This window comes from Hydractinia symbiolongicarpus, chromosome 10 (assembly GCF_029227915.1).
Source record: "Hydractinia symbiolongicarpus strain clone_291-10 chromosome 10, HSymV2.1, whole genome shotgun sequence".
NCBI lineage: Eukaryota > Metazoa > Cnidaria > Hydrozoa > Anthoathecata > Hydractiniidae > Hydractinia > Hydractinia symbiolongicarpus.
The window spans coordinates 21,678,068-21,703,679 of NC_079884.1; the positions used below are offsets into that span (position 1 = coordinate 21,678,068).

At 34.6% G+C, this 25,612-nt stretch overlaps 5 protein-coding genes across 5 annotated transcripts; 3 read left to right on the forward strand and 2 right to left on the reverse strand.

The window, feature by feature from the left end:
- The first annotated feature begins 5,963 nt into the window (after positions 1-5,963).
- On the forward strand, positions 5,964-9,192 carry LOC130612497 (uncharacterized). Its single transcript, XM_057433820.1, has 2 exons — positions 5,964-8,506; positions 8,776-9,192. The coding sequence occupies exons 1-2, from the start codon at positions 7,419-7,421 to the stop codon at positions 9,038-9,040; spliced, it is 1,353 nt and encodes a 450-aa protein (XP_057289803.1). The 5' UTR covers positions 5,964-7,418; the 3' UTR covers positions 9,041-9,192.
- Positions 9,193-15,049: 5,857 nt separating this feature from the next.
- LOC130612964 (uncharacterized) lies at positions 15,050-16,186 on the forward strand. Its single transcript, XM_057434294.1, has 2 exons — positions 15,050-15,576; positions 15,622-16,186. The coding sequence occupies exons 1-2, from the start codon at positions 15,050-15,052 to the stop codon at positions 16,184-16,186; spliced, it is 1,092 nt and encodes a 363-aa protein (XP_057290277.1).
- Positions 16,187-17,535: 1,349 nt separating this feature from the next.
- On the forward strand, positions 17,536-20,033 carry LOC130612217 (monocarboxylate transporter 12-like). Its single transcript, XM_057433518.1, has one exon. It carries the CDS (start codon positions 17,647-17,649, stop codon positions 18,973-18,975), a length of 1,329 nt encoding a protein of 442 aa, XP_057289501.1. The 5' UTR covers positions 17,536-17,646; the 3' UTR covers positions 18,976-20,033.
- Positions 20,034-22,761: 2,728 nt separating this feature from the next.
- On the reverse strand, positions 22,762-23,568 carry LOC130612965 (uncharacterized). The gene has a single exon (XM_057434295.1). The coding sequence runs from the start codon at positions 23,566-23,568 to the stop codon at positions 22,762-22,764; it is 807 nt and encodes a 268-aa protein (XP_057290278.1).
- Positions 23,569-23,925: 357 nt separating this feature from the next.
- Positions 23,926-25,381, reverse strand: LOC130612966 (monocarboxylate transporter 12-like). Its single transcript, XM_057434296.1, has one exon. It carries the CDS (start codon positions 25,267-25,269, stop codon positions 23,926-23,928), a length of 1,344 nt encoding a protein of 447 aa, XP_057290279.1. The 5' UTR covers positions 25,270-25,381.
- Between the last annotated feature and the right edge of the window lie 231 nt (positions 25,382-25,612).

Sequence of the window (25,612 nt, forward strand, 5' to 3'; positions counted from 1 at the left end):
CCTGACTCAGTATTTTTTCCTGTCCTGTAATTGATTTTACATGGATTTTTGTAATTTCGTTTGAAGCGCGGTATTTGTCTTTGGCTTCTTTAGTTAATGACTTAATACCTAAACCTCCAGCTGATGGTGCCAGTGATAGTGAATTGCGGTGCTCGACAGTTGTTCCACAATCTCCTCCAAAAAGTCTTGGAAGAACTTTATCGTTTAACAAATTATCGATAAGCGAGACAAAATTGTCAAAACCTTTAATTGTTCGGAGAAAGTAAGTAAACTTCGATTGATAGGTTTTTGAGTATCCAGCATAAGCTACTTGTGGTTGAGAATCGGTTATTGTGCAAAGAGTGTCAAGGTTATTGTAACTGAGTCTCCGAAAATTTGTTTTGCTTCCTCTGTGCTATTCCCTCAGATTTAACAATCAAAACACACTTTTGCGGTTATCAAAGTACCCATACTTCTCACCTATCTTTTCAAGTTCTAAATACCATCCATATAACGATGCTATTTTTCCGGCGGCAGCTGAATCGTCAGCCAACCAGACTTGTTTAATAGTCGGCTCAAACGTTTTCAGTGTTTCGATTAGCGTTACTGTACTAAGTGAGTACCACGGTATTTCTAGTGGGTCCCCTTGTATTGTTCCTTCTTGTGATAGAATAGTATTACCACCTTGTATAAACAACTTGGATGGTACACGGTACGTATTAACTAAGTAATTCGCGATTATTGGACAAGTCACTCTGATATTATGCAGTGCAACCGATCTATTTAGACAATTGAAAGTATTACTTGCGTCAACGGGTAGGACTGCGTCTGTGTCATCTTCCTGAAAAATGTTCCTCATTGAATGTATAACTGCTTCTGCACCTGCAGCGTGTCCTGCACCCGTGCAGGACACGCTGTAAGGGTCCAGCAGCCTCTGTAATCTCGTTTTTACAATGCTGGCTAATGACTTTACCGACAATTCTTCATAAGACTTCGCCTATCTCTATGGAGCGTATATGGAGCGTATATGGAGCGTATACCTTATATTTCAGGAATTTAAAAATAAAACGGTTCGAAAAGTAAACCTCGGAGTAAGCCTCAGATTTTGTGAAAATTGCCGAGTGTGATGTTTTCTACGCACAAGGTAATCGGCATACATTTGATTTTTATAAGAAACAATTCATAAGAAAAATGAGAACAAGATTTGTGGAAAATTAAAAAAAGTAAGATTGACAAGTCTGGATCTCCTGGCTCTTATGAAAAAGGGTAACCCACCTTCCCAATACAAAAAAAGTCCCTGGCACGAAGTTGTGTTATTACTGCAGTTGTTAACTTTCACCATTTTTTTTTGTTTTAAAGATAATTTCACAACAATCCAAATAACTGTCACCATTCCTTTTCGTTTTAAAGATAATTATAAGACGTGACCCTCCAATACACAGTTTTTCGGTGTATGATATTTTATAAGATTTGTCTCAAAGTTTTATATATAACATTGTAGAGCTAAGCGAGCTTGGCTTTTTACCTCACAGATACATACGGCGAGTTTCTTTGGATTTTCTCATACGCAACACACAAGCTGCTCGAATATTGCCCTTGATTGTTTTCTAATGTCATGTTATTTAGGCCGCTGTTTACTTGAAAAAATTCAAGCACTTTAGTTATGTCTATTTTCCTGAATTAGTTGGCTAGCAAGCACTTGGTTGCAAAACTTGTAGCTAGAGGAAACTTGGAAATTGGTAAATGATTTACCCACTTGACCATAGCAGTTCCTCCAGGGCCATATTTGTATCGCCGTTCCAGGGTCAGAAAAGATACATGATGCCCTGGGGACGAGGTTGTGGTTTAGCCTTTCTTCGTCCCCCGGATAAAAAATGAACACATTGGTGAATCTTTTACGCAGAGCCAGCTCCGATTCGTACATACGTGAATTTTAGCCATAGTTTTTTCCTGAACTTCCCCAAAATTTTTTTATTTGTATGGACTGGCTAAGTATCGTTTACAGGCCAGGTTTTATTCGAAAATCGACAAAAAACTTGAAGAAAGTTGTATTGTAAAGACAGGTGAGGTATTGTATTTATATTTCTTCCGTAGAGTTAGCAAATAAATAATTTTGACATTATTTTGTTACAAGAGTGAAATGTTTTTGTATTTTTTTGATTAGTAGCGAGCTAGCTAGTATTTGTGAACTATGTAGCCACTAGCCTAATTAGCTCTGCTGGTCTTTTTTGCTGTAGCTAACTACAGAATGTTGGTGACTTTCTGAGTGAACCAGCTGCCTAGCTATAGTGTAAAAGTTAATGCAAAAAATCAATCAGTACTTGAACTGCAAACGCAGAACATACATGCAGAGTGTCTGGTTATATAGTTGAGCCCACTGATATCAGCTAGAGGAGAAAAATAATTATGGAACACTGCTATTTAGACATACTCATCCTAATACACCTTTACGATAATTCAATTGTACATGTGTTGCTCCGGCTCTCCATTGTTTTACAATGTCAGAAAAAAGGATATAAAAATTGTGTTTTTATGAGAGTTTGTTGTTAAAGACGAAAGCGTTCTCTCCAGTTTTTTAAATTCCGTCATATCAATTTCTTTCAAATTCAGGAAACATTAATAATAATAATAAGAGACAACTTATGTGTACTTTTCTTTAAAAACGCAGCAAGAAAAATTATTACGAAAAAACGTGTTTTCTCCTTAATGAACTCTTATAAAACTGTGATGTTTACCCCCTCCGATTGCAAAATAAGCTGCGATGGAGTGTTAGTTGTCTCGAATTATCTTGAAGGTGTATTAACAGAATAATCTAGCCTAATTTGAATGACAAATATGAATAACAAATTCAAAATCATGGAATAATTTGGCAAATTATATCATTTGTTTTCCACCATATTTAAAGTGTGTGTGGCTCGATTCATCTACAGAAAATCGCTTAGATAAATAAAAAAGAACAAATATCTCCAATGCCTCTTTTAAATTGTGTACATAGCTACTACAGAGCATAGTCTTATATTCCAGAAGGTAAAATGATAGATTTCGTGCTTAAGTATCAAATGGCTATGAACTGAGATCTTAAAAAAATATTATATATAACCTAAATATTGCTTTGTCTATTAGAGAATCGCCTAATTAGCATAATCTGCTTAGTTAGCAGTTTTCTTACTACATATCAAATAGGTATGTGTGGGCAACATTACAATAAAGTCCCAGATCCTCCATCAATATTCTTGTTGCTGTCGTTTTGCATGGCAAACATTAGAAAAATAATTTTCGCAGACTCCAATATTTTTTCTAAGAATTTATTAGCTAGCTGGCTGCTTTATAGCTTCTAGTCAAGTTTGTGTTTTTTGGTTTCCACAATTAAATCTGCTATATAATATTGAATAAAGTGTATTACATTCCCTGTACAAAGAATGTTTACAAAATCTTTTTTCAATCATAGAGGTAGAAATAGAGACGGAGATTGAACTCATCTTAGTGCGCATTAAAATTCTATTCAAATTGCTATTGTTCCAGCATCTCTTTGATATCCATGCATGATGTGCATTTCACTGGATTTTTACAAAAAAACATTATGTATATAATCTTTCAGCGGGTCGTTTGTTTATATACAAGAAGAAATATGTTGCGACGTGTATTGATTGTCTCTTAATACATTTGGAAATATGATGCGCAGTGGAAATAACACCAGAGAATCCTGCTGATTGATATTTAACTAATTTCGAAGCATTGAAACCATACATGTGTATATGTAGCTATATTTTTACAATTTATATGGCTATAAATAAGTTTTGGTTTGCTTCTGCTTTTTTAAGCTGGCTTGAGCATTCTCTGAGTCGGAAATTGTCAGGTGATAATTTTAAACCAATTACAAGTCCGTATTTTTCAGGGTAGCCAATATGATTTGAGGAAAAACACGCCATTAACCCAAATCTTTTACAGATTTTTTGTTTTCTAACTTCAAACCTGTCATGGCTACCTCTTCATAAGTAGGGGCTGAATTTTTTACAGATTTTTTTGTTTTCTAACTTCAAACCTGTCATATTGTGTACTTTTAGGTGAGTTTTTGTTAGTTTAGCTTTATTTTAATTCAGATACTTGTAGTTCTTGTTTAATCAAAGCTTCTATCGTGAGAGTTTGACCATGAAACGTCCATGTTTTCTCTCAACCAAAAATTGTACACTAGTTTTGCCAATATGACTGTAGTTTTTTTTAACTTTTTTTAACTGGATTTCGTTAATCAGGTGATCTGTTGTTAATATTTTCTTATATACCTATAAATCCATTAAAATAATGCTTGACTTGAGTAGTTTTTTTATAGTGATGTTGAAATGATGTAACCTTAACAATTATAAATTTAGAAATTAACCTCTGTCGTTTTATAAGCTATTTGATTATTTTACAATATATACCTTTTCACCACACAAATTTTTAAAATTTAGGCCATAATGCCCAATGCAAGAATGCATTGAATGAACAGAAATTTTTGCTGCTCATTTATTTCTAATATAACATACAGTTACAAGGGAAAAAAAGGTTTATTTATTATAGTGTATTAATAATTGTTTAACTTATGAAGTCTATTTCATATCCCTATAGGTTATTTTTCTTGCATCGACAGATTTTCATGACCATTTTTGGTTGATCTATTAGCGATAGAAACCCAGACTGCTAGCAATTTACATCTTGTAGTATTACACTGTATATTTTGTGTTACGTATACACGCGTTTTTGTAAGGAAAACAGCAGTTTGGTTTAATGCAGCTTAGGATTTTCTGTTTTAAAGGCTTGATTGTTGCTTATCTGTTGCGCATTGATCATCCACTAAGGGAAGTCCATCTTTAGAATAAGAAAGGTTTCCGAAACTAATGTTTTTGTTTTCCTTGTTGTCGCTTATAAAAAAGCTTGTATGTTATATCATTTCATTCTTATACTGTTTTTTCATATAAATGATAGAAATATAAAGTTTCTATTAAATACTTCATCATCATTTTCTTAACCCTTTTCTTGTTTTGGTTTATCACATCTCCATCAGAATTAAGATTACTAAAATCCTAATATGTAGAGGCTATAATTATCTAAAGCAGGCCTGCCTTAGCAGTATAACGTTTAAAAAAGACTAAATAAAGACGTCTTTAAGTCATTTTGGTACCTACGGGAACGTCTCTGAAACGTTTTATTACGTCACAAAAGACGTCTTTTTCCCGTCTGTCAAAGATGTTTTTAGGCGTTACGCTTTTAGACGGGTCAGGGACGTCTTATCTGGTCTTTAAAAGTCTTTGAGACGTCTCGTGTTTGGGTGGTACTTCAGCGTTGTGAAACCAGAGTCTCGAGCAATTTGTATATATGAAGCACGGCTACCCAAGCATTTCGAGACAAAATTTTTTGCACCAATTAAGCTGGAATCAACAAGGACTTTTATTGTACAGTGACGTTTATATGGGCTAAAACATAGTGCCCTAGCAAGTAGGTTTGTCAGTGACTCAACAAAATCTCAAAACAGTCTAAGGACGAGGAAATTTTGCTTGAAAACTTTTAGTATTGCGTCAAATATATTTCTTTATCTGGCACTTTTGCTAAACGCTTTAAACTGACATACATGATGTTAATCCAAACCAAAACTATTCAATAATTGTACTTTTTCCAATTTTGCGCATAAAAACCAAAACATCACACGTAATATTATACCGCAGCCGCTCGAGTGCCTGTTTCGTATGTTTCAGAGTACAATATTTTCAGACACGATGAGACTTTCCAATGTTTCTGTGTCTAATTCTATCAGTAATAGGCAATGTCCATCATTGGCCTTAATAGTGTTGTACACCAATGGGTCTTTGATGTTACCATGTTGTTCATTTTCGGGTTTTAAAATATCACACGTGATTTCTACTTTTTTCATTTTTCCTTTAATTCCCTTTTTTACATCTTTGCCAGGCACATAAAAATCTGATCATTACCAGGACTTGAAAACACAGGCTGTTCTTTAATATTTTATACTTGCCCTGTTAACACATCTTCATCAGCAGCTGTGTTTAGCAGGGCTTGAAAATATAGGGTTTAGTGGTGGAGAAAGCATGACAGACAATTTATCGACGGTCTTCTCAAATGTTTTATGGTTATTCATGGTAGAACCCGGTTTTAATTTTTTCCTGCTCAGTCCTCCTAAAGCTGTACGTAATAAAATCAGCTATCTGTAATTCAGTTAAATTTACCTGATAACCTTTTCAGTCTTCTTTTAACTATTCCAAGTTTGGATTCAATTTTTTTTTTGTTTATTTCTTGACCACTGCTTAGTGGAGGTTCTTTTTTCATATAAACTAAAGGAACGTAATCCGGACGTTTTTCGAAGTTATCATTTTTTTTCCTATAAAAAATGACTTATAATATTACAAAAAAACATTAAAAACATGTTTCGTATCATTATTGTAACCAAATGCGCCATTTAGAAAATGTTTGGACCACACATAAATATACTTTGTTTGCGGCGACAACTTTTGTTTATGTCAACATTTCCTTCAGCATCAACGTAACCACGTCTGATAGCGTTTAGCCATAACTTTTTTTTTATCTTGAAGAACTATGCAAATATTCAACTCTGGACGATTTTTAACAAAATTGTTACACTTTTTAACATTTTTGGCATAGGGACGAGCTAGCTACAACCTGCACCAATCACCCCTAGTTAAAATAGCTACCGCATTACATCATTTTTTTTAAAGTCACGTTTTTGTTCAGTTAACGCCAAAGTTGCGTCATTTTTACCAACGATAAACAAAATTATTTTGCTAAATAAATGCAGTTAGGTAGCTACACCTATTATTACTGCCATGAAAACTTATTCTGCAAAATTAAATGACTGAGTGATATTTTTAACTGGACAGGGTAACAACAAGCTTCTTCCTGTGTTTTATTTAAACAGAAGTTGCGATAATTTTTTTTGCGAAAGGGTAATATGCCTATATCCCCGTCCAACTCTGTTTAACTGTACTAACCGCTCAGTCATGTGTTAACAATGGCTAAATTTTGTCTTCATCCAGACCTGCTGATTTTCAAAATCTACCCCTCGCCCAGAACTCCCTCACCTCCCCCACCAACCCCTTTCTCCCTTAAAAAAATGCATTCTACCCCACTAAGTGTGGGGTAGAATGTATTTGTTTTTCCCTTGCTTAATACACAAATTATTTCAATTTATCTCAGAAATAGAAAGAATAATAACAAATTGTGAGAAGAAAATGTTCGCGGTTTGCGGTTACAAATTGCAACGGAAGTAGAACGTGACACAAAATCGGATTACAAAAAAGCGTTGTGATTACAAGTCGAATAATGTTTTGCCATCAAATAGCTATCCATGATACGACAAAGATCGCTAGTTAAGATAAACAAGGGACGCCCAGTTTTACTGTTATTTAGATTGTTTTGGAACATTCTTCATAATGAGTCAAACAAGAGATTTAGGAAGGGCAGAGAAAAAAAAAGTCCCGCCTCTTATTTGCAATGTTGTTGTACCAACTCTACTTTCCACGAAGTCCCCAATCAACACTGATTTGCTGAAGAAAGCTGTTTATCACTTTATTACAGTCCAACCAAATTTAAGTGCCGGTATAAAAGAAATTGATGGAATCTGGAAGTTTGTCCCGTTAAAACTAATTGACAATTTCTTTGAGGTCCTACCAGATACCTGCGAGTGGAAAGATGTTTGTTTGAAGTATTCCAATGGATTTCTTCGTGAACCTTCAGAGTGTGAGTTTTATCCACCGTTAAAAGTATTTTTTATCAAGCAATCAATTGCATCAGCTTACTTTATCCCTGTTTACCTCCATTATGCCGCAGATGGTATTAATGGCATGTACATGGTTCATGATATTCTGAAAAATTACACCAAACTGTGTAAAGGTGAAAAACTCGACGCTACATCATTTCCTCCACCACCATCTGTTGATGATATGGCTTTGTCTGGATTAACTGACTCAGATGACGAATTAAGGGAGAAATTTGAACTTCACCAAAGAGTTGCATGTAAATCATTAAATTTTTCATTTCCGTTTGAAGAAATAAGTGGAGCTGAAGCTCTTTATTATACAAGCACTGCGAATGAGTACGAAAATTTCTTAAGTGCTTGCCGCCACTATCAAGTGACTGTAGGAGCAGCTCTCACTGCCTCGTTGTTTTTTGGCTTCGGTGGCTACATGTTTCAAACTAAACCAGACTGCCCTGAAGAATTAAAAATTGGCATTAACATACCCATTAATCTTAGAGATAGAGTTCCAAATAATATCGCAAGTAATTGCTGTAATTTGACTGTCACGCATTTTTTACTTGTCCGTCCTATTACAAAATTGACAAAATTTTGGGAGTTGGCTCGCCAAATCAGAGAGGTTTTGCTTGAAAAAATGAATGAGCAGCATAAATTTTATTTATTTGATTTTGGTTGCAACGAAGGTGTTTGCAGCTCAGAGGAGAGAAAAGATGCAAAAGAAAAGCATGGAGTGCCTTTTCATTCTTATGTGTCTAACATGAAAAGGTAAAAGTTATTTGCACGATAAAATTGACCGTACAAACATTTTGTTGATAAGTAGTAGACTTTCAGCTTTGAGTTTGTGTTTATTTACAGAAGTTGAGAGATAATGCTCACCACAATTATCCTCTTGGTGTTCAAAAATACTGAAACCACTACTCTGGGTTTTTTCTTAAAAAAGTGATAAAAAAGTTTAGTCCTAAAAAGGCAACGGATACGTGAAAATAAAAAATGCCAATGTTTTTAATTTTTATCGTGTATTTTGTTTTTTGTAGATTTCCTGGTCCCGTTGACTTTGGAGAATTTAGTGTTGAGTCTATCCACTGTGCTGGAGGAACGTGGTTAACAGGTCGGGATGTAATGGATTTTTTGATTTATTCAACAAACAAGTTCAATCTGTCTATTGTTCATCGAAAGGGAGTAAAGAACAAGAAGAGAGCTGAGCATGTTTTTGAATACGTGAAGCAAATTGTTGAGTCTGCTAGTAAGTGGAAGCAAGATAAGTCTTTGGAAAACTGTGCAAGAAATGTTAACTTGTGACTCATTAACGTGATGTTGTTGTTTGTACGTTAAATTCCGACGAAGATCAAATTATGATTGATTTTGATAGATTTTGATAGATTCTTTAAATAAATTTTAACGCCAAAATTTTGCAAATGTCTCTTCATAATTCAAATTCTTTCGCTACTTAACATAACGTTATAATTGATCAATATGATAATTTTTTTTAGTAAAGTTTCCCCCGCCATTATTTTAAACATATTTTGTCTAATATTGCAGAAAAAAAAAATTTGATCAATCTAGGGCAATTCTTTTCTACAATCAGGGACAAAAAATGTGGCCAAACCATTGAAAATAGTGAAAATATTACCTGTAGCCCCCCTTCCCCCACTATCAGTGCTTTTTTGTGTGTCATGCACTGAATTTCGTTGAAACATTGATATAGGAAGGCAGGGGGACAGTTTCTGGATGATGAGCTTATATTTTCGTTGTTTGACCACATATCCCTGATTGTAATAATCTTCGAATGTTTGATCTCCCAGAATCAATGAGCACATTACGACGATTGGAAAAAATCGTTATATGCAAAATAAATTTATTTAAACGAATTACAATAATGCCTAAGGGTCAGTGTCCCAAAATAAAAGGGGCAATCTGTAATGTTCCAATAAAAGCTGATGAAATAAGCAATGTCTTATCAAGAGGAATGGATAATAATGGTGTAGTGCAAGTTGTGTTAAAGAAGAAACTCAATTTTAAATCTAACGTTTACTTAAAAGTCTGTAAGGCCATATGTTATTCGAGAAGTCCTTTATTATTTAAAACTAGTTAACCCTCTTTATGCAAATATTGAAATTAATCTCACAAACATACCACCTTCTTGGATTAATTTAACATCTAAACATGAAACTAGAGAAAATGAAAATGAAATGGACATTGACTTTGCAATAGAAACATTTAGTGACGCCGCTTTCACGTTTATGAACACGTTGAAAGGAACTCCTGCATATTGGAAACGATTTCTTTATGAAGTTTTGGCTATGGTAACACAGCTAGGACTTCCAACGTTTTTTATGACTTTGTCTTGTGTAGATCTAAATTACTATCAACGAACCGAGATTCTTAACAGTAATCCAGTTTTTGAAGATATTATTTCGGTTTGTCTGTTCAGTATTCATATTACTATCATTTCTTGAACATGATAGTTTAGTAGGCGACGTTTCGGGAGATCCTTCTCCCAACACCGGGCAAAGTAAAATGATGTTGCGCATGTATTTATATAATTGCAGAGGATCGAAATTCATAAAAATTAACCAATGAGAAACGAGCTGATAATTACAGTTAATTACGGTAATTAACATTTTCGGACCTGGATGTAGGTAACTACTTCTTCTGTAGGGCTGGTAACCAAATCTCAGGGAGTTAATACGAGATGCTGTTTATATGTTTGTTACGTTCTACACTGTTGACACTTTGGACGTCTGTCTGATGTGACTAATGCTGTTGTCTCGTGTGCTTGCATGTATATTTCTGCGACTACTGATGATGCAGGGCCTCCCATGGCAACTCCGTCTGTTTGAGTGTAGAAGTTCTTATTAAATAGATACCATGTTTTGGGTAGAACAAGTTCGACCAAACGCAGAAAATCCGGTACTGGAATCTTTGTCGAATGCAGCATCGTTTTCGATAAGGTTTTTAATAATGTTTAAGGTGTCTTTTATGGGAACAATTGTGTAGAGTGATGTGATATCAAATGATACCATGCATTCGTCGTCTGCTATCTTTATTTCTCTGATGTATTCCGCAAATTCTTTTACGTTTTTGCTGTGGTCACTTGCTGTAATTTGCTGAGGATGGAAGCAACAAACTTTGATAGGTTGTATAACGGTGTTCCAGTGCAGGAGACTATTGGTCGAATTGGATTTCCCTGTTTATGAATTTTTGGTAGTCCGTAAAATTGCGGTGGTGGTCCGTCACAAGGTTTCAGTCGGTAATACTGCTTATCGTCGAGGTATTCTTTTTTCTTCAACTCCATTAAGATGTTCATCGCTTCTCGTTTGATGACTTCTGTGGGATCTTTCTTGAGAAGTTGGTAAGGCCCGTTGTTGATGTGTTCGTTGTACTTGTTGATGTAGTCAAGTGTATTCATGATAACCGTTTTTCTCCCCTTGTCTGCTGGTAGGATTATGATACCTTGGTCCTTCTTTAGATTCTTCAATGACAGTCTTTCAGATTTTTGCAAATTGTCCTTTGGTGTTTTGCTTTTCTGTAGCGTGAGGCTTACTTTAGCTCTTACTGTGTCTGCCTCTTCTTTTGGTAGATCTTTAATTGCCTCTTCCACTTTCACAACTATTTCTTTCTTTGGAACTAAAGCTGGTGTCATGCAGAAATTCATTCCTTTTGATTGAAGGTTTGATATTATTGAAGATATTATTTCGGTTTGTCTGTTCAGTATTCATATACCTACCAGCAGACAAGGGGAGAACAACGGTTATCATGAATACACTTGACTACATCAACAAGTACAACGAACACATCAACAACGGGCCTTACCAACTTCTCAAGAAAGATCCCACAGAAGTCATCAAACGAGAAGCGAGGAACATCTTAATGGAGTTGAAGAAAAAAGAATATCTCGACGATAAGCAGTGTTACCGACTGAAACCTTGTGACGGACCACCACCGCGATTTTACGGACTACCAAAAATTCATAAACAGGGAAATCCAATTCGACCAATAGTCTCCTGCACTGGAACACCGTTATACAACCTATCAAAATTTGTTGCTTCCATCCTCAGCAAATTCACAGCAAGTGACCACAGCAAAAACTCAAAAGAATTTGCGGAATACATCAGAGAAATAAAGATAGCAGACGACGAATGCATGGTATCATTTGATGTCACATCACTCTACACAAATGTTCCCATAAAAGACACCTTAAACATCATTAAAGACCTTATCGAAAACGATGCTGCATTCGGTGAAAAGACAAAGATTCCAGTACCGGATTTTCTACGTTTGGTCGAACTTGTTCTACCCAAAACATGGTATCTGTTTAATAAGAACTTCTACACTCAAACAGACGGAGTTGCCATGAGAGGCCCTGCATCATCAGTAGTCGCAGAAATATACATGCAAGCACACGAGACAACAGCATTAGTCACATCAGACAGACGTCCAAAGATTTGCAAAAAATTTGTTGACGACGTATTCGCCATAATCAAAAGATCTCATCTAGAAGAGTTCCATGAACACATCAACGGCCTACATCGACAAATCAAATTCACTGTTGAGCTCGAACACGATGGAAGTATCGCTTTCCTGGACACATTGGTCAAACGCAAGAATGGTTCCATTTCAGTTTCAGTGTATCGTAAACCAACACACACTGACCAGTACCTTAACTTTGAATCAAACCATCAGAAATCTTGCAAAGAAAGTGTCATATCTTCATTACTGAATCGTGCCAACAGCGTAGTCAGTGACAAACAGGAGAGGAAAATAGAAATTCGACGTGTAAGAAATGCATTAATTGCAAATGGATACAGTTATAAAGTCATCACGCAAGTAGAAAATAGAATGAAGAGAAGATGCAACGGAGACAACAAGGAAACATCAGAGGAATTTATCGCATCAGCATTCCTACCTTTCGTACCAGGTACCAGCGAGATCCTTCGTCGAGTTTTAAGGCAACACAAGATCAAATGCATTCTTACCTCTAAAGATACCCTAAGAAGCACTTTGTCTAAACCTAAATACAAAATAAACCTGGAAGAACAAAGCAATGTTGTTTACGAAATCCCGTGTAAAGATTGTGATGCAGTGTATATAGGCGAAACAAATAGAAAGTTTAAGCAACGAGTACAAGAACATATGCACGCAGTGAGAAACGGAGATGTGAAGAAAAACGAAATTGCGGGCCACAGCTGGAGCAGAAGTCATCAGTTTAGTTGGGATGAGAAGAAAATCATTGACAGAGAATCCAGAACAACTGCCAGGAAGATTAAAGAAACCATCAACAGTGTAGAACGTAACAAACACATAAACAGCATCTCGTATCAACTCCCTGAGATTTGGTTACCAGCCCTACAGAAGAAGTAGTTACCTACATTCAGGTCCGAAAATGTTAATTACCGTAATTAACTGTAATTAACAGCTCGTTTCTCATTGGTTAATTTTTATGAATTTTGATCCTCTACAATTATATAAATACATGCGCAACATCATTTTACTTTGCCCGATGATGAGAGAAGGATCTCCCGAAACGTCGCCTACTAAACTATCATTTTCAAGAAATGATAAACTTTCCACAGTAGTAATCCAGTTCTTTTAGCAAGACATTTCCAATACCAAGTTGAGACCTTTTTTAAAACCATAGTTTTCAACGGACCGTTAGACATAGTAAACTACTACGCCATTATAGTTGAATTTCAGGTAAGAGGTAGCCCACACATCCACTCTTTATTATTAGAGGTTGTTAATGCACTGATTTTACGTAGCGATAATAAGAAAGAATATATTGCCTTTGTGGATAACATAGTTAAATGCGCGCTTCCTAATAAAGAAGCAACCCAGTTCTTCACAATCTACAATCATGTTCATAATAGTTTTGGAAAAACCACTTCCCCCCTCCCCCCACTCTTCAGTGTTGGTTGGAGGTCTTTTCCAGAGTTGCCGGCAGTATTTTTGGGCACAAATCAACACAAAATCAACACTGACTGTAGGGGGAGAGGGGGAAACTCTGAAAAAAGCCTCAAAAGCCGTTTTTCCAATAATTTATGAACATGATTGTAGTTTCGACATATCAAACACATTATCATTCCAAATCTTGTCGTAAGTATAAAAACAAGAATTGTCGATACTCTTTCAGGAAATTTTTTACAGACCATACAATTGTCTCTGAGCCTTTACCTGAAAACACCTCTAAGGAAGAAAGGGAAACACAACTAAAGGAAAGGAAGACTATAATAGAAAAGTAAAAACTTACATAGATTCAAATTTGAATCCAAGATTAAACAATATTCTGCATCCAGATGAACCTAATTATACCGAACCAGGTACAATTGAAGAAATTCTTCAAAGTTCAGCCATTACAAAAGAAGAGTATGAAAACGCACTGAGCATATCTCCTGATAGTGGATTTCTAATTCACTTTCGAAGGCTTCCAGATTCTTGTTTTATAAATAACTATTTTACCGAAGGTTTGATGGCATGGGAAGCCAACATAGACATTCAACTTGTTTTTGATTATTAAAAAGCACTGTCTTACATGTGTGCTTATCTATCTGAAGCTGGAGACGAATCTTCAGAAGCGTTGAAAAAAGCAGCACCACAAGCACTAGAAACTAGTGATTCGTTATTTGTAAAAATGAAATCAATTGCAAATGCTTATCGAAATGATCGCAAAATGTCAGTTGAACAAGCAGTTAGCTATTATAATGCCAGAATAATGGCTACGAAAGACATTTCCTGTTGTAGCTTTTGCAAACAGTAACATTCCTGAGAAGAGATATAGGGTTTTTCGTAACGAGGAAGAGATTTTAAGTTTGCCACAAGGCAGTACTGATATTTTTAAGCCAAATATGTTGGATTTATACATGGATAGACCAGATCCAGAATGTAAAAAAAGGAGATACCCTATGTTGAAACAAATGTGTTATGCTGAGTTCTTGTCAAGCTACTCTATGAAAATAAAACCAAAACTTGAAGATGAAAATGACAGCCAACCAGAAGTACTTGAGAAAATAATAGCTGATACTCACATGGAATTTCCTTATCCGAAAAATCTACCTCTTATGTCCTCAAAAGAAATGTTGTCTTTAGGAAAAGAAAAATGCGTTCTAAGGTACCATGTGCCTAGTCGAGAGAAAAATCCAGAAGGATATGCACATCATTTGCTCTTTATGTTTTATCCTTTTCGCCAGGAAGCAGAATTGCTAAGCAAAAACTCTTACTACTCAGAGATATTATTGGAAAACGGTGTATTATAAATTATAAATACAAATAATAATAATATGCGAACCATTCGGTAAACTTGTTGAAGAAGCAATGATAAATTTTTACACGAATGTAAATAATCTTGATTCCTTTGCTAAACAAGAAAATGACGATGTTTTTGATGAAATGAGTAATATAAATTACCATAGCAATGACAATGTTCCAAACGAAAACGAAAACGTGCCAGTTATTGGAAACACTTTTTCATCGGTTATTGATCCTGAAATTTCCGATGATGAACTCCATGAAAAAATCCGAACATTAAACAAAACTCAAAGGCAAGTTTTTGAAGTTGTAAATGATTGGGTTAGAACTTACACAAAAAGCTTGGCATGTAACGCAGACCATAAAATTGAGCCAATTCACACAGGAAGTGCAGGTTGTGGAAAGTCACATTGGATAAAAACAAATTCTGACATGCTAAATAAAGCACTTTTTTATCGTGCAGGGGACTTAGAAAAAGATAAAACTCCTATTTTGGCGCACACTGGTGTTGCTGCTATTAATGTAGAGGGAAATAAAATAAATTCAGCCTTAGGTATACCAGTTGATAGACGTTTTACTAAAAACATTTCTAAGTGGAATGATAAAAAAGAGATGTATGTTGCGAAATGAACTTTCAGAGCTAAGCATTATTGTAATAAACGAAATCTCAATGGTTTCAAACAAGCTGGTGTTGCTATTCAGCAACGGCTAACTGATATATTTGGATGCTCAGATGACTTTCCATTTGCAGGAATATCTGTTATAGCATGTGGGGATTTCTACCAACTCCCACCAATTCACGCAAGACCAATTTATGCAGACTATAAAGATGTACTGTTAAATGTTTCGCATTGCTGGAAATATTTTAAGATTGCTAAACTAACAGAAGTTATGAGGCAGCGTGGTGATCAATGTTTAATTAAATTATTAAACAATATAACAGTAGGGAAATTAGAAACGCGACACGAAGATTTACTGAAACCTAAATTTATTTTGCAAAATGACCCGAACTACCCCAAAGATGCGATTCATATCTTTGCTGAAAACCAACGTGCCTCCGTACACAACAAAGATATCCTAAACAGTATAGCATTGGATGAAATAAATATCGAGGCCATTGACAAAATTCCAGAAAATATTCCTGTGTCAATGGTTCAAAAAGTCTATAGCTGCAGTCAAATGGAGACAGGTGGACTAGCTTAAAACCTTCTTATAAAACTTAACGCGAGAGTCATGTTAACATCAAATATCGACATATCAGATAAACTTATTAATGGACAGATTGGGACTGTTCATCATATAAAAACCGATGGATTAGGAAAAGTAACAAAAATATATTTGAAAAGGGAAGACAAAAGTACAGGAGTTAATAAAGCTATGAGAACAGATCCATATGTTATGCAAGAAAATGTTATTCCAATAAGCAGGATAGAAAAGGAAATCAAATTTAATAAACAGAATCTAACTTAACCTACTATGAAACGAATGCAATTCCCACTAATGCTGTCATGGGCCTGTACTGTTCACAAGGTTTAAGGAAAAACGTTTATTAAAATTGTTCTTTGTTTTGATTTAATAAAGCAACGAGCCTTTCACTCAGAACAAATCTATGTTGCATTAAGTCGAGTCACAAGTTTAGAGGGTTTATACCTAACGGGGACATTTTCCAGATCAGCTATTAAATCAGACACACGAGCAACCGACCAATACAATTATATGCAAGCACACTCAAAATTGACATCGAAAGATACTGGTGTAATTAGTGAAACCTTTATCATAGTAATTTGCTTAATACAAGATCCTACAACAAACATAAAAATGATATTAAGTCCGACAACGTTCTTATGGAAAGTGATTTATTATGCCTAACAGAAACTCAGATACTATTTAATTCACTTATTGACCACATCTATGTCCATGAGAATGTGCTTACCACTTTTGAAGTCGATACACTCGTCAAAAATGTATATTTTAGTGATCATGATGCAGTAAGGCTTAAACTTTCTCTGATATGATGTTTACGAAATTTTTAAAAGGGTCACTTCAAATCAACTTCGTCCTCAGAACGAAAGGTATTTACGCTGGGATTAATTTATTGTTTTGTTTTTAAACTTATTAAACTTCGTTGCAGATAATATGTACCATATACTTATTATCTATGCTGATGGCGAAAATATTCAGGCCATCGGCTTCTTGTGCAAACTTAAACAAAACTTAAGCAATCTAAAAACCTAAATTATTTTGGTATCACTAAGGTTAAATAGAAAAGGTTTTGTTTACACTCTGTCTTTGTGTAAAACATCACAAACCTATAAAATTTTCGGTCGACGATAATCTGCGACAAATTGCCATGACAATAATCTTTAGTGTAAATGTTGGATAACTGAATGACTTTTTTAAGTCTCAATTTTTAGCACGTATGGCAAGTGTACAACAATATGAGATAACTCATTCACATCCGATAAAAATTCGGGCAATGTTTATTTTTGAATACTTAATATTTAAAATGTTTAAAATGCTCATTAATACATGCAAAATTGATCCTTATTAATTTTAAATAATTTGAATTCAAGTTATATTATCTATGCAAAAAATGAACATTGTAAAAGTTTAATGCGAAAAATACTTGTCATTCGGAAGGGAAATAAATTAGCAGAGAAACGATGGCTGTCATTAAAACAACACTGTTGGCTTCTATCGACTTCTTGGAAAGTTCATCAACTTCAACAGACAGAAACTGGTCGTGGGTAGTTTTATTTTCGTCATCTATGATAGCTGGCTTCACATGGGGTATTCAACACGTCAGTGGTATATTCTATAGTGTTTGGTTGGAAGAGTTCAAAATTTCAAAAGGAACTGTTGCATGGATCACAGGGTTGCCTTTAGGATTGTTGTTACTTCTATCACCCCTATATCCAATTATATATCGGAAATTAAAAGGATTTCAAATTGGATCAGTATTTGGAAGCATTTTAACTGGAATATCCTTACTGTTATCGTCCTATGTTACAAATGTCTATCTTCTATTCTTTACCTACAGTTTCCTGACAGGAATTGGTTTGCTGTTGCTAGCTACTCCAGCGGTAATGATTATTCCCAAGTATTTTCACAAACATGTCTCATTCGCTACCGCGTTTGCAACAACAGGATCTTTCATTACACCACTGTTTCTATCACCATTGATAAGCTATCTAAATAGAAAATTCTGTTGGAGAGTTGCATTCAGAGTGTTGGGTATTCTTGTGATTTTAATTTGCACACCTTGTGGGTTACTGTGGAGAAACCACTCGTCAGATACTCCAAATCTTCATTCACTTCAAGGAAAGAAAAGCACAAAGGCTTGGAACAAATACAAACATCTTTTAAAAAACAGACATTATTTGATATTTTTACTAGCAACCACTTTGGGATCTTTAGACGCTTCTGTTTCCTTAACCCATCTTGTTCAACATGCAATAGAATCTGGTACTGACAGAAATGATGCAAACTGGTTACCCGTGTACTTGTCATTGGGAAACGTGATTGGTCGTTTATGTCTTGGGAAAATATTTGATATACAATGTATTAACAAAATGATCTTCTATAAAATATTAATGATCATGTCAGGGTTGACAGCAGTTGTTGGATCTTTTTCGGTGGAATTTTATCAGCTAATTCTATTTGCTATTTGCTATACAATATTCGATGGTGCACATAAAGCGCAACAGTCCATTATATTGTTGAATATAGCTGGGAAAAAATTACTTTTGGAGGGATGGACACTTTTAATGAGTCTAGGAGCAATAACTTTTGTTTTGGGTCCAGTCTTGGTGGGATACTTTTCAAGTGGAATAAGTAGCTACAAGGTCATGTTTTATTTCATGAGTGTACCATCCATATTGGCATCCCTACTTTTGAATTTGATGTACATATTTCCTGAGGTAAACATGGGTGATTTATCAAAAGAAACAAAGTCGTCTGAAAACAATGCTGGACTTCTGGAAGTAACATGACGAGATAACGACATTTAAATATAAAGAAAGAATTTTTGTTATTTAAGACGTATAGAATAATTTTTGTTGTTGTTGCGTAGCTTGTTTACATTTAGCCCTTTTTGTTTTGGTACCGCGCTTGCAATAACTTGATGTTTACGTCTCTCCTGATAACACATATCATACAAAGATTTTTTGTCACTAAAGTGATTTTGTTTTGTGTTGAATTACTAAGACTTGTAACTATTCTACCAAAGCTTTTAATTTGTGCCGAAATGATTTAAACTGGCGTAAAAAGACCTTTAAGGCGAAATAAAGGAGCGGTGTAAATTTTTAAGAATTGAATTTCTGTACTCAACTACTAAGGAAGTATAAAAACTACAAACATTCCAAAATAATAGACATGACACGTTAATATACAAGATATTTTTGTTTCAAAATTTGTTGAGTTGTTGTATTTATTGTTTAGAGCTTCAAACGCGTATTATTACATGCGTAATTATTTACCTTTTTTATTTTGTAATTGCCAAAAATTGGAATAAACTGAACACCTTCTAATTTTATGACAGCATATGTACTCCAACTTCCCACAACTACACAAATCATGGTACCTAGCTTCCAGAGAAATAACACAATAGAAATATTCTAAATGTTCGTCATCGTCATGAAATTCTGGTTTAAACTGAAAGTCAATGACCATTGGTTGTTCCATGATCTATATGATTTACTGAAAATGTATTATAAAGATCACGAAGTCTAAAAAAGTTAACAAGATAGTTTTCTTTGTCAGTAACTCGTACTGATTCTCAAGATATATGCACAAATATAAAGTTTTTCTTCTTTTTTTGTCCACTTCCTAACTTTTAGGAGGTTATCACATAAAGCAATCCAAAACACAAATTTTTGATCTTTGAAAACAATGTATCAACAAGTATCTAGCGCAACAGAAATCCAATAAGATTTTTTTATGTATAGTTACAGGTATGTTAAAGTGTATCTCTTTTGCTTTTTCAATCACACTTCTATCTAACTATCAACAAAATAATTTATATTTTTTCTTCTGATTATTGCGGCCCTCCTCCCCTGTTACAAAACAGTGTTATTTCTGTGTATTAGGTCCATTTGTTTTTTACATGTTCCCTGTGAACATAACTCTTTAATTCACTGTATTTATAAAGAACGAAGCCTGCATTTATAATTGTAGGAATTTTGTCTAATTTTATATCCACTTTTATTAAAATTGACCACCTAGCTTATACACGGCCAAAAGCACATTCAACAAGATTTCTGGCAGACCTCAGCATTTTATTTAAAATAAGTTCGTAATGGTGCAATTACCCGTGAACGGCTGATTAGCTAAGGGCTGAGTAATCAAAAATCGTTCGTCTATAGTAAGTCAAATATGCGATAACGACAAGGGAAAATACTCGTCAGAAAAGGTAAAACTAGAGTGATAACCAAATCTAATACAATAATCATGTATTGAATTTTTTTTGTTACTTGTAAAATAAATGAATTTGTTGAAGTCATATAACCAGGTATGGCAAGATACGGTTAAAGTCCACTTTGTCATGTGACCAAGAAAATAAGAGGGCTGAATAAGCGGGAAATATCACACATCGTTAGTTAGTTTTGCGGAGCCACCGACCCACCCTCACTGAGAGTCTTCGCATAAAATAATTATATGTTTTTTGTTATATTAGAGCTGTGTTGTCTTGTCAACCATTCCGACTGCATTTAAAAAAAAATGTTAACCATAACTAATAGCATTCTAAGATATAACAAACTGAAGTAAATTAACCCCCCCCCCCCCTTTTTAACTACATGACGGTAAGATCTAAGAAGCCACTGCTGCTTGGGATACCATTTTGCACACAAACAAAATCACAGTGGCAAGTTACAAAAACAAACTGGGGAAGCTATATTTTAGATTGGATCTGCATATCTGCACTAGAACTCTGAAAAAATATTATGAACTTAATCTCACGACAGCTCTATTATGATAATAATGATATGATTCCTGAAGAAGATAAACAACAAAAAGTCAATATTTAAATACTACTGAATGTACCATCTGGGAGCGGAAACAATGAGTTGCCAAAAATTTCTAATTTTCTTATTTGAACAATTCCTATCAACGCGAGATCTGGAAAGTGCATAATTTTCTAACCAGAATTTCTTCTGAATAAAATGAAACAGCATGCAGATGCTTGTCTTCAAAACAAAGAAATGCCAGTTGTATGGAAAATCAATTTTTGTAACTCTTAAATGTTCAGACATGCGCATGAGCGAAAAAATCAGTCCAGTTAGCCGGGCTGAAGCAATCACATAAGAAATTTACAACCCGCCTAACCAAGAGCTTGGTTAGACGAGCTGGAACATTTTATGAGAAATCTATAGTAGAAGCGAGATCTTAGCCAAGCAGGCCAGCTCGCTTAACCGGGCTGGTCACCTCATATGGTCAGCCTAAATGTAGAAAGTGGACGAGAAAAAGCAAGCAGACAAACTTTTGCATTTATGCGCATATCTTGAGCATCGGCACCAATTTTTCAAAACGAAAGTTAACTTGTTATGTCCGAACAAATATTGAATCAATTTAGATAAACTTTCTGTGTCTTGGGAGGTAATATTTAAAAATTCATTCTAAGTAAATTATAAATAAATCATAGCGCAACCAATGATCAATTCAGTTTGAACCAGAATTTCATGACTGGGTAATTCAAACTTGGACTTCTTACACCGGAGGAAAAGAGAAAGGCTCGGACCGATGGTCGGTGTAGTTGTGGGCAGTTGAGTGCTGTCACAAAATTGATGAAATAAAATGTTTCAAATAAGAAGGTGGTCAGTTTATTTCATTTTATTTTAAATCCTTTGCAAATACAAAACAAGTACTTTAATTATTACGCATGTAATATTAAGCTCTAAACAATAGAAGCAACGACTAAAAAAATTTTTAAAGAAAAATAATTTGCATATCAACGGGTCGCTGCTGAATGTCATCAACATTCCTACACTCCCCCGTCTTCATTAATGTTCCTCTGCTTAAGTAAAAAACATTTTCACGGCCCCTAACAACTAATTTATATATTTATTAGGATGGAATGTTTCCAGTTTTCATCCTTCCTTAGTAGTTTTTTTTTTTTTTTTTTTTTTTTTTTTTTCGCCAAAAGAAATTTACATACAACTATTTCAAAATTACAGATACAAGTTCTACATACACATAAGTACAGGCATAAATTTCTACATTAGGATATATATATATACATATATATATACATAACTGTATCACGTACGTAGAATAAAATGGCAGGAGTAAGTAGAAGACTATGCAGTCTTATCATCTCACACCTTACATAGCCGTCATTAAAAAGAGCGTCAAATAAAAATTGATAATTAAAAACTTAATAAAATATTAAATGTTATGTTAAATAAAAGAAAGCGTTTAATTATCACACGTAGTGTTGATTCAGAAGAAGACTTGTTCGTTATTACTTCGTAACAGCTGATTTCTTAGTGCAATTTTAAATTGTTTTGTAGATGGAATGCTTTTTATCTCATCGTTTAGAAGCATGCTCCAGAGTTTTGGGCCTCGGTTTGATATTGAAAATTTTGTTACATTAGATATGATTTTTGGCCGAAGGAAATTATTACCTGAAAATCTAGTTGGATATTTATGTTGAACTTTCTTAATTAATGTAATGAATATATTTGGTGCTATTAAATTTTTAATCTTATACAATTTGTTTCCGTCATTGTAGTAGAAAAGATAATTAAAAAGAAAATATAAATCGTGTAAATAAGAAAGCGTTAAACAATGTTTTTCGGTTTCTTAAACTCCCTAACAACAAGACGATCATAAAGAACGATAGCATATTTACCATTTTCTCTATGAATCTTCATTTCCTTGAAGAGATTCGCCCTAATCTGATTCGTCGAAGTGGAGTAATCCTCATTTACATATATTCCGGTGCCTTTTAGTTTCTTCGAGTTGCTTAAAATATTAACTTTATCCTTATAGTCCAACAGTTTAAGTACGATAGTACGCTTTTTCCCATTGCTTTTCTCTCCTGTGCGGTGTGCTCTCTCTACGTGCACATTCGACAATCCTAATTTGTGTTCAAATAAATTGACCACTTTCTTTTCAGTATCGTCCCAACTCTCCGTATCGCTTTTTTCCAACCCATCAATACGTAAATTGTTTCTTCTTTGTCTATCCTCTAAGTGTCGTAGTTTTTCCTCATAATTACTCAATTGTTCTTTACGATTCGTTGTCTGTTCAAGTAAGCCAGCTTCCATTTTTTTAAAACTTTCCTCATTTAAACTTTGTGTCACTGTCAGGCTTTCCTCTATATCTCTTTTGTCCTTTTCTAAGGCTTTAATTTTTTCAATTGCTCCAAAAAGATTATTTTTTAATGTCCTATTTTCTTCTTGGATAGCTTCATATGATGATGCAATTTCTTTCAGTTTTTTGTCTAATTCACCAATCTGTTCGTTTGTGATCTTCAGATTACTGCTAATTAACTGAACAATATCCTGCTGTTGCTTTTGAAACATTGTTGTAAAAATATCACGCACCATTTCCACAGAAATTATGTTCACTTGATTAGATTCCATATTTGTAAATATAAGTATTGAGTAAGTATTAAGTAAAATAGTAAAATTTAAATAAAATATCAAAATTTAAATTCCCTCTTCCGCAGTAGTTAAAAACACGTCCGCTCTCGTAGTTGGGTCCGCTCTTGTAGTTGGGTACAAAAATCCAATTCTTGTTGAAAAGCCGCCAGTCTAAATTAACCTGGCCCAAATTAAAGTCTATGCTAGAATGGTGACAAGTCTCAGTAAGTCAAGACAAAACAAGATCACTATATTACTAAAACAATAAGAACTAAATATAAACAAACTACTGAACAAAATAATTTTTAGTGTTCTATACTTCTTAAATAATTAAGAATGTCATTATGTCATCTCCTTTCAGTTTAAATCCCATTGTGTCATTTCCAGAGGACCTATATGAACTTCAGAAGATCTTGTCTCCTTTGACAAATCATCCATATTTACCGGAGGAAAGAAGTACATCAAATTTAAAAGTAAGGATGCCAATATGGATGGAACGATCATGAAATAAAACATGACTTTGTAGCTACTTGTTCCACTTGAAAAGTATCCAACCAAGACGGGACCCAACACGAAAGTTATTGCTCCTAGACTCATTAAAAGTGTCCATCCTTCCAACAGTAAGTTTTTTCCAGTTATACTCAATAATATAATGGACTGTTGCGCTTTATGTGCACCATCGAATATCATATAGCAAATGGCAAATAGAATTAGCTGATAAAATTCCACCGAAAAAGATCCAACAACTGCTGTCAACCCTGACATGATCATTAATATTTTATAGAAAATCATTTTGTTCATACATTGTATATCAAATACTTTCCCAAGACATAAACGACCGATTATGTTTCCCAATGACAAGTACACGGGTAACCAGTTTGCGTCATTTCTGTCAGTACCAGACTCTATTGCATGTTGAACAAGATGGGTTAAGGAAACAGAAGCGTCTAAAGATCCCAAAGTGGTTGCTAGTAAAAATATCAAATAATGTCTTTTTTTTAAAAGACGTTTGTATTTGTTCCAGCCCTTTGTGCTTTTCTTTCTTTGAAGTGAATGAAGATTTGGAGTATCCGACGAGTGGTTTCTCCACAGTAACCCACAAGGTGTGCAAATTGAAATCACAAGAAGACCCAACACTCTGAGTGCAACTCTCCAACAGAATTTTCTATTTAGATAGCTTATCAATGGTGATAGAAACAGTGGTGTAATGAAAGATCCTGTTGTTGCAAACGCGGTAGCGAATGAGACATGTTTGTGAAAATACTTGGGAATAATCATTATTATTGGAGTAGCTAACAACAGCAAACCAATTCCTGTCAGGAAACTGTAGGTAAAGAATAGAAGATAGACATTTGTAACATAGGACGATAACAGTAAGGATACTCCAGTTAAAATGCTTCCAAATACTGAACCAATCTGAAATCCTTTTAATTTCCGATATATAGTTGGATATAGGGGTGATAGAAGTAACAACAATCCTAAAGGCAACCCTGTGATCCATGCAACAGTTCCTTTTGAAATTTTGAACTCTTCCAACCAAACACTATAGAATATACCACTGACGTGTTGAATACCCCATGTAAAGCCAGATATCATAGATGACGAAAATAGAACTACCCACGACCAGTTTCTGTCTGTTGAAGTTGATGAACTTTCGAAAAATTCAATGGCAGCCAACAGTGTTGTTTTAATGACAGACATCGTTTCTCGGTTTATGTCTTTTCCTTTAACGAACGCCAAGGTTTTTTAAAATTGAACTTCCTCAATGTTCAACGTGTTTCATCAATAATATAACCTGGAAAACAAATTTTTGGCTTAAAAAACATTTACATTGTAAATTTTATAATAGTCTCTATTATAGTAAGGTAATAATTTTAATAAACCGAATTTAAACCTCAAATTGACGTCATTGTCTTGCAGTCAATATAAAACATGTCTGGCCAGAAACAGGAGCGGATCTTGTTTTTTTTTTTGACTGGTGTGTAAAAGCCTGGAAGAGGCTTCATCGCCTGCTTGAGCGGTAATTTTTTACATCTGGGGCACT